This window comes from Peromyscus maniculatus, chromosome 7 (assembly GCF_049852395.1).
Source record: "Peromyscus maniculatus bairdii isolate BWxNUB_F1_BW_parent chromosome 7, HU_Pman_BW_mat_3.1, whole genome shotgun sequence".
In the NCBI taxonomy this organism is placed as follows: Eukaryota; Metazoa; Chordata; class Mammalia; order Rodentia; family Cricetidae; genus Peromyscus; species Peromyscus maniculatus.
In genome coordinates this window covers 93,584,448-93,601,825 of record NC_134858.1, presented here as the reverse complement: position 1 = coordinate 93,601,825, position 17,378 = coordinate 93,584,448, and the positions used below count along the sequence as shown (strand labels likewise).

The 17,378-nt window shown below is 39.7% G+C and overlaps 1 protein-coding gene across 3 annotated transcripts in view; it reads right to left on the bottom strand.

Moving 5' to 3' along the window:
• The window catches only part of Xrn1 (5'-3' exoribonuclease 1), a 114,175-nt gene that overhangs the window by 19,933 nt on the left and 76,864 nt on the right, over nt 1–17,378 (bottom strand). For all 3 annotated transcript variants that reach the window (XM_006975174.4, XM_076576838.1, XM_076576839.1), the window contains 5 exons: nt 15,753–15,822; nt 13,381–13,588; nt 11,454–11,549; nt 5,332–5,440; nt 866–927 (listed from right to left, as the gene is read on the bottom strand). In XM_006975174.4, coding sequence (XP_006975236.2) covers nt 866–927; nt 5,332–5,440; nt 11,454–11,549; nt 13,381–13,588; nt 15,753–15,822 — 545 coding nt within the window. The remainder of the gene's footprint in view (nt 1–865; nt 928–5,331; nt 5,441–11,453; nt 11,550–13,380; nt 13,589–15,752; nt 15,823–17,378) is intronic.

Below are 17,378 nucleotides of genomic sequence, written 5' to 3'. Positions count from 1 at the left end.
TAAAAGTACACATAACTATATACGCCAAATTCCTTGATTCTTAACACGTCTCCATGCTCTTTGTTAAACCATAGAGACTTTGTAAAACAAAATAAAGTGCATGCTCTCAGCTCCCCCTTTCTAACTCTATATAATTTGACTTTTAATGTTGCTACCAGTGTACATACAAATAGACACGCTGGAATATTTTATAAAATGTGAGAAAAGCTTTAAGTGATCAAAAGTTTACTTCCATCTTAAAGATAAAGAAGTTGAGGCTATTAAGAATTGCTCAAGGGCTGGAGAGATGGCTCAGAGCTTAAGAGCACTGGCTGTTCTTCCAGAGGTCCTGAGTTCAATTCCCAGCAACCACATGATGGCTCACAACCATTTGTAATGATATCTGGCGCCCTCTTCTGGCCCGCAGGGATACGTGCAAGACAGAATACTGTATATACATAATAAATAAATCTTAAAAAAAAAAAAAAAGAATTGCTCAAGACCACCCAACTCCTTTTTTTTTTTGAGACAGGGTTTCTCTGTGTAACAGTCCTGGCTGTCCTGAAACTCGAGTTGTAGACCAGGTTGGCCTGGAACTCACTGAGATCCACCTGCCTCTGCTTCCCAAGTGCTGGGATTAATGGTGTGTGCCACCGCCACCTGGCAAGACCACCCAACTCTTAAGTGGTAAAATGAGGACGACAGATGTCTATTTTAAACACTAGTCTCCAGCTACGTTCAGTCTCCATCCAAGTGACTGTGACTATGGCTTTCACCACATTCCTTACAGATGGTTGAAACACTGCAAATTTTACTTAGGTGCTATACAACAACCAAGTGCACAAGAACATCCATCCATGAAAAAGTGTATTTAAAGAAAAATTACCTGTTTATTGGACAGTTTTTGTGTCTGACACTCAGCTTTAGGACTCTTATATTCTTCCTTAACTGGAGACAAGAAAACAGAAATTTTGGGAAGCAAAAGAGCTTACTAAACCCCAGTTAAATTCACCAAGTATTTCCCATAGCAAACAGTGTTTAAGTTTCCTCCCGGGTCTGTGCTCCCCCTCCCCCATGCTGTCAATGCTGGAGAGCAGACCTAGGTGCTGGTCCATGCCAGGCAGGTGCTCTTCCACTGATCACAGCCCTAGATGAGAAGGTGTATGAACTGAAGAAATTTATAATCCAGGTGAGATAGAGAAAGATCATTGTAGATTATCAGAAGGGAAAGGAAAGTGGCATCTGAATTGGGTGATGCAGGGGTGGTAGGTTCTCCAAGTGCAAAAGAAGAGGTTTAGCATTGTTTTCTAGGCAAAACAAGCAAGCAAACAAACAAATAAAAAAACACAACCCAAAAGGATTCAAGAAAAGACATGAAAGCAGAAAGGACTGTACTTTTGCAGTTCTAAATGAGTCAGTTCTGTAGGAGCTTAAGGAGTAATATCAAGCTTAGTGGAACTAAAGAGGCAGGTGAGTCATAATCGGGGAGACATTGACACCTATGGAATTAAGTTGTAAGCAATGGGCAAGCAATCACAGAAAAACTGAGCAGGTAGTAATCTGATCAGAATTGTAATTTGGTAATATTAAATTATGAGCAATACACTATTGGCTAGATAAAGGAGAGTAAGAGACAAATAAAAAAGCTTTAAAAAATTTTATTTCTGAAGCTGGGGAGTTGTGGTGCATGCCTTTAATTCCAGCACTGGGAGGCAGAGGGAGGCGGATCTCAAAGTTTGAAGCCAGCCTGGTTCAGGACAGCCAGGGATACAGAGAAATCCTGTCTCAAAAAACAAAACAAATACAAACAACCATTTTTTGAATTTATGTGTGTGTTTGTGTTTATGTATGCACGGTATATATATGTACATGTGCATGGATGCCAGATGTAAATAAGGGGTTTCCTTCCTTATGGATTACCACTTAACTTTTCTGGACAGGGTCTCTCACTGAATCTGGAGTTTACCCATTCAGCTAGATGGGGAGGCCAATGAATTCCAGGGGTCTGCCTGTCTCTACCCCTCTCTCCTTGGTGCTGGAATTACAGACAGTGTTCTTGGTGCCTGCCTTCAACAGTGTGCTGAGGATCTGGATTCAGGCCCTCATGTCTGTGCTACAGGCACTTCACTGACTGGAATACGTTCCCAAGCCCTAATGGCTTTATTTTGAGACAAGGTCTTGCTGTGTATCCTAGTTTGGCCTGGAAATCACTGTATAGCCTAAGGCTGGCCTTGAACTTGCGGTCCAATTCTCCTAACACATCCTTCATAATGCTGGGATTGTAGGTGTATACCATTATGCTCATAAAAGCAACTTTTACCATTTCTGCTAAGGGGAAGCTAAGAGACAACAGGGGAAATAAAAAATTGAGAGATTATCTTTAGAATATTTAGGAATCCTTCAGGATACAGAGATGAAGGAGATGAAGCTAGTATCTAATCTCCTACTGTATTCGATACACTAGGTTATATAGTTGTCTGTAGCTCATTTTTTATTCCTTACCACCGGACTGGCTATAGTGACACCTGCCTGTGATCCCAGCATTTAGGAAGTGGGAGCAGGAGGACCAGCAGTTTCAAGTTATCCTTGAGTACACAGTGGGGTCCCAGCCAACCTAGGCTTTGGGAGACTCTGTGTCTAACAACAATGAAAACATCATCACCACAGCCAGCAGCAAAAAGCAGGTGAGGAGAGATGAAAGGAAAGGAGACACCAAGGGAAGAGCATGAGGAACGTGTCAGGACATGGGAAGGGAGAAGAAAAACGGGAAGGAGACAAGGAAGACAGGAAAAGAAGGGAATGAAAAGGTGAGGGCACACATGACTAGAGCTTTGTCGAGACACACAGTTTCATAGAGTAACCTAAGTCACTGTGGATAGAAACAATTTTAGTACATTTTCATTAAATATACAACCTTTAGCTGAAAAAGCCGAAGCATGGAGAGGTAGATAAAAGAAGGTTGGATTTGATTTGGGTATGTAGTATGTACACATGGAAATATATGGAACCATATTAGTGGCTACAATTAATATATACTAATATATAATAGAAAACCAAAAAATTTCCTCCCAAAGAACTGAGGCCCAAGTCCAGTCAGTTTTCCAGTGATTTTTACTAATCACTGTAAAAGGATGTAATGGCATTCTTTCCAAAACTCTTCAAAAATATCAGAAGGACTATACCTCAGTTCTTTCTCCTCAGATTAACACATCAGGTAGATTGAATAAAGGATAAATCACTGCCCCCCCCCCCATACAGAAAAACAAAACAAAACTTGTCAAGGATCTAGGGGAGGGACAGGAGTGAGGAGATGGCTCATTCAGGAACCTGTCAGCTGCACAAGCATGAGTGAGAATCTGAGTTTGGGTCGTTGGCATCTCTGTCAGAAGATGTCTGGACTGGGAAGTATGTACCTGTTACCTCAGCTCTAGGGAAGGGTGGAGACAGGAGGATCCCTGGAGCTCATTGGCCAGCTAGTCTACTCAACCAGTGAGCTCCAGATTTAGTTAGAGACTCTGTCTTTAAAAATGAGGTAGATGAACCAGCAAGATGGCTCAGTGGATAAAGGTCCTTGCTGCCACAGTGGAAGAAGAGAACCAGCTCCCATAAGCTGTCCTCTGACCTCTACACATGTACACAAAATAAATGATGGAATAAAAAGTTTAAGAAAAAAGGTGGAGAAAGGCCGTGGAAGACACCTGGCATCTCTCACACACGCCTGTATGCACATGCAGACACATCTAAATGAACACATAAGCCCTTATGAAGGAGTTTAAGGCTCTAGTGTAGCTCAGTGGTATATTGTTTGCTTGGTGGGTTTGAGGTACTGGGTTCAATCCTTAGAACTGAAAAGGAGCCGGGCGGTGGTGGCGCACGCCTTTAATCCCAGCACTTGGGAGGCAGAGCCAGGTGGATCTCTGTGAGTTCGAGGCCAGCCTGGGCTACCAAGTGAGTTCCAGGAAAGGTGCAAAGCTACATGGAGAAACCCTGTCTCAAAAAACAACAACAACAAAAAAAACAAAAACAAAACAAAACAAAAGAACTGAAAAGGAAGGAAGGAAGGGAAGAAGGAAGGAAAAAAGAAAGCAAAAATAACAAATATTTAACTAAATCTAGCTCCTCATAGGCCAAAATAAGAATTTAGAAAATAGAGAATTTACTACCAAATAGAGGACAATGAAACCCATAGCTAAAAATCACATGTGATAGTAAAGACAGAAAGTTCACTTCTGAGATCAGGGTCAGGCAAGAACGACTGCTCTTTTTTTAAAAACAAAAAATTAACATATGGCCATAAAGTGGTGGTGGTGTATGCCTTTAATCCCAGCACTTGGGAGGCAGAGGCATGTGGATCTTTATGAGTTCAAGGCCATCCTGGTCTACAGAGTGAGTTCCAAGACAGCCTTGGCTACATAGGGCAACCCTGTCTAGAAAACAAAAACAAACCAAAAAACAAACAAACAAAAAACCAACAAACATAGCTTTATCAATAACAGCATCAAAAAGAATAATAGGGGAATAAATTTAACAAAAGAAAGAAGTCTAAGGATCGTATACTGTAAATGATAACACATCAATGGTTATTAGAAAGAACTAAATAAATGGTAAGGCATTTGTGTTCACAGGCAGGGAAATGTAAGACACTGTACCCAATGTGATCTATGAAAATTCTAGGCACAGTGTTTGCAGAAATATATAAGATTATGGAAAGTCTGTATGGAAATATAAAGACTCAGAATAAATGAAACCATCCTGGAAAAGGCAAATGAAGCTGGGGGACTCCAAACTGTTTGATTTCTAAACTTACAGGAAAGCTAGAGTAAGGAAGACAGCATGCTGTTTGTATGGATGGGTATAGATCAGTGGGCTGGAACTGAGAGCCAACAAATCATCACAAATATGTATAGTCAGCTGAGTTTTACTAAGGGTACCAGCATGATGCAATGGGGGAAAGAACGTTCTTTTTGACAACTGTGCTGCAAAAACTACTGGGCATCTACATGCAAAAGCATCACTAACCTGCCCTTTCCTCATTACTGCAGCCTTGAAAATGATGGTTGTGTTTTACTGTTACTCTGTCTGTGTTTGTGTGGGCATGTGCACGACATGGCACACGTGCAGTTCAGAGGATAACCTGGGAGCGTTTCCCCCTTCCACCATGGGTGTCTTGGGGATTGAACTCAAGCTGCCAGGCTTGAGTGGCAAAGCCTTTTACCTGCTGCGCCACTGCACCTGCCTGATGAATTTAAAGTGTAAGTTATATTTCAACAAAGCTGTTCAAAGAACAAACAAACAACAACAACAACAACAAAAAGCAGATAGCACATAAACACTTTTCTACTTAAAACTTACGTTTCCGGTGAGGGTCATGTTTTCTTTGCTGATATTTAACACTGTTGTCATTAAAGTCAGATTTATGTGGTTGAGTTACTTGACTTATTTCTTGAGGTAGAACTGCACCCTGAAAGTTCAAATTCTCAGAAATCAACTAAACAAAACCTTAATATAACTTCAAAAAAATTTAAAATTAATTTAATAAAAATTACACAGCTTATTAGAAAAACACACAGAAAACTATAAAGAACTCAAAAAGCACCATGGAAATAAGAATCATGAACACAGTGGCCACCACCCCAGGACTCCTCTATGTGTTAGTTAGAAAACAAGATAAGTAAGAAACAAGCACCCTCCCAAAGTTCTCTTTTCAATAGAAGTAATTCAATTCAACTTTGTTTCAAGTTAACAAATACAGAAACTAAAGACGTGTGAATCTTTGAATGTTTCTTCATTAACAGGCACTTTCCTAATTCTTTTTAAGGTTTCCTTTCTTTTATGTGTATGGGTATTTTGCTTGCATTACGTCTGTGTACCGTGTGTGTGCCTGGTGGTTAAGGAGGCCAGAAGAAGGCACCAGGTCCTGGAGTAGCATGGTTGTGAGCCACCATTCGGACAATGGCAACCAATCGAGGTTCTCTGTGAGAGCAGGAAGTGTTGTAACTGCTCAGCTATCTCTCCACGCCCCCTAGAAACGCCTCTAAAAATTTCTCTAGATTTGCTTCCAAACAAACTCCCTTTCAGTCTAAGTGGGGATAAGGAATGAGCTGGTTAACAGAAGGAAAGGGTTGACAGGAAAGCTAAGGAATGGGGACATGTGGATTCACCTGCAGGATTCTCTTGATTTCTTAATGTTAAAGATTTTTCCAGTAAAAAGTTTTAAGATTAATAATTTTTCTTGTATTTTGTGAAAGCTGAAGATATTAACTCATTTATATTCTTTTCTATGTTCCTTCTCCAATAACTGATTTTAAAATTAATATTTATATTGCCAAATGAAACACATCTTTGCAGCAAGATTGATCACAAAGCCATAGTAATTAAGATACTTTATAAATAGGCACGATAGCAAAATGACATGACTAAGCTTCACATAAACATTTTACAAGATCATTTTTATTGTGTGTGTGTGTGTGTGTGTGCGTGTGATTACACACTGATGCCTTTCTCAATCACTTCACCTAACTTTTTGACAAGGTCTCTCACTAAACCTGGAGTTCACCCTTTCACTAGACTTGACTGGCCAGCAAACCCCTAGGATCTGCCTGTCTTCACCCCCCCCAGTCTTGTGGCTACAGACATGTGACATTATGCCTGGCTTTTACTGAGTGCTGGGGATCCAAATTCATGTCCAACTACTTTACCCATTGAGCCAACTCTCCAATCTTAAGATCCTTTGTTTTTTGAAAGGAAGAGAAAGCCTGAGGGCAAAAGAGACAACTTGCTCTAGCTGAATCTGCAAGAGGAAGTAAAAGCGAAGGCTGGGGAGCTTTAATACAAAGTAATTTTCATCATTTTTCTCTTGGCAAGTCCTATTTATTTCCAATTCTGGGCACATACAAATTCACATTGGATACGAACACACATCATAGCCTAGTGGCCACTGAGCTTGTCCCAAAACACTTGTGATATAGGATGGAGTTGTGGGGAAAACCTCCAGTGATCTCAGTCAGGGCTCTTCATTACCAGTCACATGGCATGAGCTTCTACTATCAGAGCAAGATGGGTAGAAGAGCTTTTGGGAACAGCAGTACTTTCTGAGGGGTTTGGGGTCTGAGAAAGGGAATTTGAACATAAGGATCAATAGATAAGCACGAATAAATATTATGTGCCTACTACTGCCAGGCATGTTAAATGTATTTTGCCTCTATTAACTCAGTATCAGTATAGTAATGCTACCATCATAATAATGTTATGGCATATTTTTACTTTGTTTTACATATAAATAAACTGAAGTGATAATTTCATTGAAGAATAACTGATTTTTGAGCTCAAACTCCAAAATTTAAGTTTAAAGTACTTCAAAGAACAGATATATAATTCTAAATTGAAAGCAAATACTATAGTTGTAAATAGTTCTTTGGGTCATTCTTTAATGAAAACAAAGCACAAACCTTACTATTTATGTGTGTGTGTGCATGTGCTGGAGTTATGGGTGGGTGTGAGCTGCCTGACATGGGCGCTGGGAACCAAACTTGAGTGCTTTGCAATTAGAAGTACCCACCACTCTTAACTGTGAAGCCATCACTCCAGCACCCTGTTTGATGTCTCTATAAAAACATTTGCATTGGGCACACTGCTATGTATTACTAAGGAATGCCTGGATTTTTCTTTTTTTTTTTTTTACTCTTGGTGAGTTCTCTAGAATTTGCTTAGGTTCAGCTTCCTCCTCCTCCTATTGTTGGTTTTTTGAGACAGGGTTTCTCTGTGTAGTCCCGGCTGCCCTTGAATTCACTCTGTATACCAGGGTGGCCTCGAACTCAGAGACCTGCCTGTCTCTGCCTCCAAAGTACTGGTATCAAAGGCATGCACCAAAATGCCTAACCATGCTCAGCTTCTTAATACTTCATGAGTTTAAAAGTATTGATTTAAGTAGCTTACAAGAATTCTTATACAGGAGATAGACAAAACATGGCTGTGTTCAACTGAAATAAGCTGTATCTGATAACAGAAATGACATGACGATTATGAAACAATGTATCTCATGAGTCTCAAGGAAGGAACAGACCTTGATCCAGATCTAGAAGGATTTAGCAGTAAAGGAAGAAAGCATACTCTAAGTAGAAAGAATAAAAAGAACATATAATCCCAAATGGAAATCATTTGTGGGAAATGGAAAGTAAAAAGCACTATCTGAAAACATTATTTTATCATATAGTTGGACATATTTTATGTGAATTAGTATGGCTCTTGGACTGGAGTTCCCAGAGGTTTCTGGTCTTAGAGAAAGAATTCAGAGAAAGACTGGGAAGAGACTCATCAATGACAGGCTTGAGAGAGCAAAGCACCAGCGTACTCTCCAGACACAGAGGGCAGGCAGGCTCAAGGGTCAGTGTGTGTCCTGATGGTCTCTGGAACCTGGGTTTTTCTTAGGGTCTTGTTCATTATCACAGATCTTTCCATACATCTAGCAGGGAACTGTTTTGATCTTGAATGGCCCCACAAAGACTGTCATACCACATGGTTAGGTGCACTGCAATGAGTCACAGATGTACTTTTAAAAGCCAATTTCAATGCCATTGTTTTCTTGGCAAGTTTTAATAAGTCTCTACCTGTCTTTCTTATCAGTTATAGATTACAAAAGACCTTATGAGTGAGAGGACTCAGGCTGGAATCCAATGGTACTGAACAGGGAGCCCAATGCATTCAAAATTAATAGAGCGACAAATTGTTAGGGCTGGCAAAGGTATCAGCAGTCTCCAATGCCTTCATTTTATATGTGTGATCACAGCAGTCCAAAGAAGTACATTTGTGTAACTTGTATTATGAACCCACTACAATCTACTGCTACAGGGCATAAAGTGGTTTTCAACCCAGAAGATACTTGACCCAATTATGCCTGGAGGCCAATGCAGGTGAAAGGATCTTTAAGAAATATTAGGAAATACTATATACAAAGAACTCTAAGTGAAAGAGGTAACATGGAAGAGCATAGACTAGAGCTTAGGTTAGACCTGGGGAAAATAGTCTAAAGTCTACTGTGAGAACTGAGAAGTTACAAAAAGATAACAGGAAGAAGACAACAACTAAAATTTTCTTTTAGGGGTGACAGCATACCAAAGTAGCAGCAGAAAGCCAGTATGGACAGAAGGGGGACAGATAAGACTCAGTCAGATATGGGGGGCGCCAAAAGTTCTTGATTCCAAGCTTTTTAGATTGACTGCTAGGGCATCAATGGTGTTAGAAAAAGGGGTAGGAAGAGAGGCTTTAGATGAGGTTAATTCTGGGACATCTTGAGGTTGCTGCGACAGTGGAGTATCCATATACTCCTTCTCTACAGGCTGGCAATACTGGATTAACTACTTGATTGAGAGGTCAGAACCAGAGGTTATTATAGATCAGTTACACTTAACAAACAGGGAAGAGTTCAGGTCATTAGTCAGATGATAAGGCAAAAGGGAAAAGAAAACTTGTTCACTTCAGTGGAATAGTTTCTAGTCAAACGTTGGAAAAGCAAGAGGTAAAAAAGAGGGTAAAGGCAAGAATCAGGAAAATGTTTTCACTCACTCACTCACTCACTCACTCACTCACCTACTCATTCATTTTAGGAAGCTGAGTTATGGAAGCTGGCCTTGAACTCCTGGGTTAAGTGATTCTTTTGTCTTAGCCTTCTGAGCTGCACAGAGTAGTTGGGACTACAAGTATGTGCTACCATGTACAGCTTGCTAACACTTCCTTTCAGAGCAAACTTCTTTGAGCACAGTATAGTGACACCTATAATCCCAACCCTTGGGAGGTAGAGACAGGGATCAGTAGCTTAAAAATGCCTGTAAAAGTCACCTATATATGTCACTTTCAATTCTTCCTCTTTCTAGTTTTAAAAAAGATATTATTATTTTTGTCTGTCTGTCCGTCCGTCCATCCATCCAATATTTGCCACATGTGTCATGCCTGAAGAGGCCAGAAGAGGGCACCAGCCCCTGCTTAGCATGATCAAGGCAACTCTTTTTTTTTTTTTTTTTTTTTTTTTTTTTAGTTTATTCGAGACAGAGTTTCTCTGTGTAGTTTTGGTGTCTGTCCTGGATCTCACTCTGTAGACCAGGCTGGCCTCGAACTCACAAAGATCCGCCTGGCTCTGCCTCCCTAGTGCTGGGATTAAAGACATGCGCACCCACCGCCCGGCCCCAAGGCAACTCTTTTAAAGGAGTATTTAATTGGGGGCTGGCTTACAATTTCAGAGGTTTAATCCATTATCGTTATGGCCGGGAGTATAGCAGTACATATACTGCTAGACAGTAACTGAGAGCTACATCCTGATCCACATGTGGAGAGAGAGAAAGAGACAAAAAAAACCACTGGGCCAGGTGTGGGCTTTTGAGAACCTCAAAACTCATTCCCATCGACACACTTCCTCCAAGGTCACACCTCTGAATCCTTCTAATCCTATCAATGAGTTCCAACAGCTGGTTACTAAGCATTCAAATATACGAGCCTATGGGGGGCCAATCTTATGCAAACCACCACACTGAGCAATTTTCTCAAGCTAATGAATTTTTTTTGTTTTATAATTGAGATAAAGTTTCAGAGTAGCCTAGGCTAACCTCAAATTCCCTATGTAACTGATCTAACTGCTCTTCAGTTTGAGTATTGCGATAACAGGCATACACCACTATGAGTGGTGAAGTTCATTCTTTTGTGTGTATGTGTGTACAGACATTCATGCGTGTGTGTGCACATAAGAATGGGTGCTGGTTCACGTGCATGTGTGTACTAGGTATTTTGCTCACCACTTTATTTTTTGAGCCAGGGTCTTTGGTTGACCCTGAGTTCACTGAGTCACCTGGCCTGGCTGATGAGCCAGCCCCAGGGATGCCCCTATACCTGGCTCTGAGCACTGGAATTGAGAGTCACTGGTGTGCTGCACCTAGCTCTTCCATGTGCTGCTGAGGGCTGAACTTGGGGCCTAATGATTTCATAGCAAGCACTTTACCAACAAAGCCAAAGCCAATTTCCCAATGTCTCTTTTTGTTTTCATTTCTTGGTCCGAGTTTCTACTCTCTAAGCATTGCTTCTTTCTTTCTTTTTTTTTGAAGTGCCAGGTTAAACTCATGGAAGATAAGGAAGCTCTGTATCATTGCCTATAGTCTCAATCCTCTTCTTAATCTCTGTAAATGTTTGCTCACTACCAGCATAACACTGTATATTCAATTGGGAAAATATAAGTTAATGAATGCCATTAAGGCCTTTATTAAATTCAAAATGTAATTATTACAATTTTCTGATTATGCCAAAATTATGCCAAAACCGATTTCAAAGAAGTTATATTCCCACTTACTGGCCCAAATGTATGTATGCCTAAAAGGAATTATGAAAATTTATGATTGAAACTGTCATGAAATTGGGAGGGAAATATATCATTGCAAATGAAAAGAAAAGTTTTTTTCTTTAAACTAACTGTCTATAAAACAAAGAATGCTAACCTTTTCTTGTACCGTTGTCTGAAAGTGTTGAATTTTTCCAGATCCCTGTAGAGATTGCCAAATGTTGCAAAATTCATCATCACCTTTTGTAGGTACCTAGTAAATAAACAAAAATTTATATAAAATATGACATTAAAAATAAAACTGTTTATTGAAATTATTGAGTGATTAAATAAGACACTTAACGTTCACTATTTGAACGTCCCAGTTTCCCTGCTCTGAAGCTGAGCATAGTCATTGCTAAAGCACTGGACTGGAATGTAGCCAGTCTTCATAAATACATGGTTCTAAATCGTTCTATTGAAAAGTCCTGAAGCCCAAGCCAACCATGCTATAAAGATGATACACAGAGGCGGAGGTAGAAAGGTCAGGAGTCTCAGGCCAGTCTCGGCTATGTAACAAATCTGACATCAACCTGGGCTTACGTGAGAGCCTGTCTCAAACTTCCCTTCAAAGGATGATAAACCATATTCCCACCAACAGACTCATTTTTTTTTCTAATGTGCTAACCTATTAACTTATTCAATCTTTCACTTAAAGACTTTATTTAAAAACCTTCACCTTCACCTTTGGGCACATACCTAGAATCCCAGTACTGGGAGGTGTAGGCAAGAACACCAACTCCAGGCTAGACCACCCAGTGAGAACTGCCTAAAAGTAAACAAATACATCTCCATCTTACACAGAAATAATCTAATAACTTTAAAAACTAGCTACAGGAGGTAAATGGTTTCCTTCAGATTAAGACTGGAAAAACCATGCACCAAAACTTAACACTGGGCCAGTAGAGGTGGCGCTTGCCTTTAGGAGGTAGAAGCAGAGGCAGGCGGAGCTCTCAGAGTTCAGCCTGACCTGGTCTATATAGCAAGTTCCAGGCCAGCCTAGCTGCATAGTGAGACCCTGTTCAAAAGAAACAAATCCCCAAAGAAGAAAAACTTAATTGTGCTTACTTGTGTAATTGGAGAGAATTTTGCTTGTGTTTATTAACATTTAATTACCTGTTTTTTCAAACTGCTTTATAATAAACATATCTCAATTTTGCAATGATAAATCATACATGGCATTTGTGCTAAAAAATATGACTAAGCCTAAGACTTGGAATCATGAAATTAAAACTGTCTCATAGACAATAACCCAATTTTGATGCTCAGAAAGATGAAGAACAAGATCATGAAATGCACGGCAAGAATTTGAAACTTGTTTCTTGTTAGATTTGCACAGGAGGCCTTACTATCACATAGTGGAGGATGAGCTCAAACTTCTGAGCGCCCTGCCTCCAACTCCCAAGTACTAGGATTATAGGTTTTTTAAAATTAAAACTTGTTTTTGATGAGTATGACATAATCATCTCCCCATTATGGTTCAAATTTATTGTCATTCCTAAAGGTATCATAGGACATTTAGATTACATAAGAATTTAAGTGTTGGGCTAGTCAGTTTTATGTCAATGGAAAAGATGGAGTCATTTGGGAAGAGGGACTCTCAACTGGGAAAATGTCTGGAGGCAAGTCTGTAGTGCATTTTCCTGACTGATGATTGATGTGGGAGGGCCCAGCTTACTGTGGGCAGTATCACCCTTGGGCTGGTGGTCCAGGGTCCTATAAGAAAGCAAACTGAGCCAGGTGGTGGTGGCACACATATTTAATCCCAGCACTCTGGAGGAAGAGGCAGGTGGATCTCTGTGAGTTCGAGGCCACACTGGTCTACAGAGCTAGTTCTAGGGTAGCCAGACCTACACAGAGAAATCCTGTCTCAGAAAAATAAAACAAAGCAAAAATAAACAAAAACTGTATCTTTGCATCAGGCTCTGTACCAATTTTTTTTTTAAATCAAGAAAGAAAACTCAATCAAATCAAGTTTCCACTGAGGAGTTCTCTATGATTTTTGATTTGCAAAGAGAGTGGAGAGAAATAAGTAAGAAACTTACTTGAGTGGGGACAAAAAGTGACTGAGGAGAATGGTTGAGTCCTCCCAGGTGCCCAGATGAAACTGACGAATTTGCGCTGCAATAATTCACAGCTGGTTGTGGTTTCACAATGGCTGTCAGCTTCTGATTTCCAGTTTCAGATCGACTCCCATGAGAAAGGTTCACCAAGGCACTTGTTGGCAGTCGGTAACCCCTACCTGGTGAGCACCTGTGATTAAAAAGTTAGTTTAGTGGTGGGTTTGGTACATGCCTATAGTGCTTGCGGTTGACAGCCAGGAGTAGGAAGATCAGGGATTCAAAGTCATCCTCAGATACATAGGTGTTCAAGGCTGCCTGCACTACAGAGTAAGACCTTTCCTCAAAAAATGGGGAAGAAAAGAAAAAGCAAAAGAAATTTGGAAATGTAGTTCAGGGTTGGATCCCTGCACTTGAGAAAAGGGGACGGGTGAGTCTTTTGTTAACTGTTTCAACTCTGTTACCTAATACTTTTCCTTCTTTCAAAATACTATCTTCTTTTATTGAAGGACACTGAAAAAGTGGAGTTCCTTTAGGAGTTTCAGGTTGCTACAATATGTGCGTTTTCATGAGAACTACACGTAGTAGATTCTGCATTCTTCTTTTTTTTTTTTTGGTTTTTCGAGACAGGGTTTCTCTGTGTAGCTTTGTGCCTTTCCTGGAACTCGCTTTGGAGACCAGGCTGGCCTTGAACTCACAAAGATCCACCTGGCTCTGCCTCCCGAGTGCTGGGATTAAAGGCGTGCGCCACCACCGCCCGGCCTAGATTCTGCATTATAAAAGTGAATATGCATGCAGGGATTGTTCACACACCTCTCTATCAGATGCCCTTAACCAGGACTAGGAGAAAAAGATACCAAGAAAACAACAACAATAACAACAACAACAACAAACCAAGCCAGACATGGTGCTGCATGCCTGTAATCACATCACCAGAGAGGCTGAGGCACAAAGCCAGCCCTGGCTACATTTCAAGTTTGAAACTAGTCTGCCTAGATGAAATCTTTTGTTAAAGAAATTAAAACAATGAAAAAGAAATCAAAACCCAAAGCCTAAAACATACAGGTGTATTTTGACAGTGTTCTTGCACATGGTTGTCTGTCATTCCTGCATTTGGAATGTAAAGGAAGGAAGATCTTACGTTTAAGGACAACTTTGACCAAGATCTTGTCTCAAAACACACATAAAAGAAAACAAAAAGTCATGAAATACATATACTAAATATATATGCACTTATTATGCAAAGCGGAGTTACAACCAAACAATTGAATAAGAGACCCAAATTCTGTTGCCGCATTTGAAGAGTACAAACTGGAAGGTCTTAGAGGAAGAAACACATTCAAGTTTCAAAGCAATAAAAGTTTTATACTATTACTTAGTGTGCACAGGGGTCAGAGAACAACTTGATGCAATCAGTTCTTCCCTTCCTTCACCTCTCTGTGTCCTGGAGCTAGCCCTCACTGCCAGGTTTGGGCAGCAATCTCCTCCCCCTGCTGCACCATCTACCTGACCCAATAATGGCATCGTTAGAAATTATTCAGTATAGACTTCAGATTGTATGTCAGGAGGCTAAACAAGAGGAGTATTAAAATTATAACTACCCACTAACCAAAACACAGACACAAAGGAAATTAAGGTCATGTCAGCTTTGCAGTTAAATTAAGAAAGAAAAGCTGGAAAAGGATCCTATTTCTTCCTTCCAACATTCTAGTAATCTTTATTACAAAGTCGAAGTGAGAAAGTTCATCCTATTATCTCCTGTAACTTTAAACTTTGTAATTTGTCAACTTAAGCTTCGTATTAGAGCTTCCTCAAAGTGACTTCATCTTCATTTGTTTTGAAATAAAAGCAACTCAACTCTACTGCTAAACCTGATAACTTTCAGTTATTGCCTTTCCCCTTCAGAATCGAATTTCCTGTCTCCCTTACTATAGAGCCATTCACTCCCCGGGCCACTACAACCTGGCTAAGCACCTACAACTGCACTACATTAGACAGTAAAGACTGACAGGTCACTGAATTCAGCTGGCTCTATTCAAGTCACTTAACTAGGACATATTCTTTGTTGTATGTTCGAGCCTGTCTTCCTGAGTACTTTTCACTCTATTCTTCTATCTTTGCCCAGTTAACCACTATTCATGTACTTGTCACATTTTAATGAAATAATACAGTCAGGTGCTGAATCTCCTTTGCTCAAATGGAAACTCTAGAGGGTAGACTAAATGTCTGTCTTACTGTTGTAACAGTGGGAGCAACTACGGTGTCAAACTGTGGGTGAACACGTAAAAATAACACAAAGTCAGAGAGAGGCTGCAAGGACTATTCACAAAGCACAGTTATTATTTGGAAATACAAACCTTATTGTTAAGCCTCCAGGAAATTCCTCATCAAATAATACTTCAAATAGTACATCAGCTTCTCTACTAGCTGTTAAAGATGAAAAGAGGGAGTCAGACTGATAAACCATATGAGAAGCCAGTAAGTTTTTTTTTTTTTTTTTTTGGTTTTTCGAGACAGGGTTTCTCTGTGTAGCTTTGCACCTTTCTGGATCTCACTCTATAGACCAGGCTGGCTTTGAACTCACAGAGATCCACCTGGCTCTGCCTCCCAAGTGCTGGGATTAAAGGCGTGCACCACCACCACCGCCCGGCTGAGAAGCCAGTAAGTTTTTAAGAGTGCTCACAGCACTTGTTTTATTTGAAAAGTTCACACACACACAAAACCATTTGAAATATGAAGAATGACATAACAACACACTGACTGTCATCCAAAGCAAGAAACAACACAAATGCCTTAGAAGACCATTGTGTCCTTATTTCTGAAAAGGCAACCACAACCTTTACCTTGGCAGTTTGGTTTCCTATATATACCTTTACACTTTTACTATCTTTGGACATATCTGAAATAATGTATAGTAGTGTTTTGAAAGTTCTAAGCAATATATATATATACATATGTACATATTTATATGTATATATATATGATAGAGAATATACTCTTGTAACACACTTGTATTTGTTTCAAAATTATGAGATTCATTCCTATTTCCTGAATATACCTCAGTATTTCTTGTATTCTATCTATGATTATACCATCACTGATCTGTTTTCTCTGCTAATGGACACAGTTTATAATTTTTGCTATTATAAAAATGCTATTATGAATATCACATAAATGTGTCCTTTATGTAGTAGGCTAATCCTTCCCTAGAAGTGAAGTTACTAAGTATTAGGGAATGCATTTAAGACTTTTTGAATTAAAGTTGGCACATAACTATTACATATTTAAACTATGTAATGCAGTAAATTTTACCATATGTAATTAAAGAAGCCACAATAAGTGAGACAGTTATTCTCAAAATCTTCTGTGTTATTTTGTTATGCACACTTTATTGATCAGAAAACTATTAAAACACTGTCATCACAGACTAGTGCATATATCTAAAATTTTATTTAAATAAGATTATATAGCTTATATTCTTTTTTGTTTGGCTTCTCTCAACACAATCATTTTGAGAGCCATCCATTTTGAATGTACCATTTTTTTCTCTTTTTATTACTGAGGAGCATTTCATTATACAGCATCCAGTTTATTCATTCACTTACTGGCAAGCATTTGGATTTTTCTAATTTTTGGTTATCACACAAGGCTTGGTGTAAATTTAAGTCTTCTTTTCTCCTGGGTTGGTATCTAGGAATGGAATGACTGAGCAGATGGCGTATATTCACATTTTAAGAACTTATCATAGCTGGTGAAATGACCTGAGTACAATCCTCCAGACTCAAATGGTAGAAAGAGGGAATGTTTCCTGCCAGTTGTCCTCTGATCTCCATATACACACACTGTGGCACCCAAGTGAGCATACACACATCCCCCTCCACATACACACCCTGACACACATAAAGAAAAAGAAAAGGGGACTGGAGAGGTGGCTCAGAGGTTAAGAGCACTGGCTGCTCTTCCAGAGGTCCTGAGTTCAATTT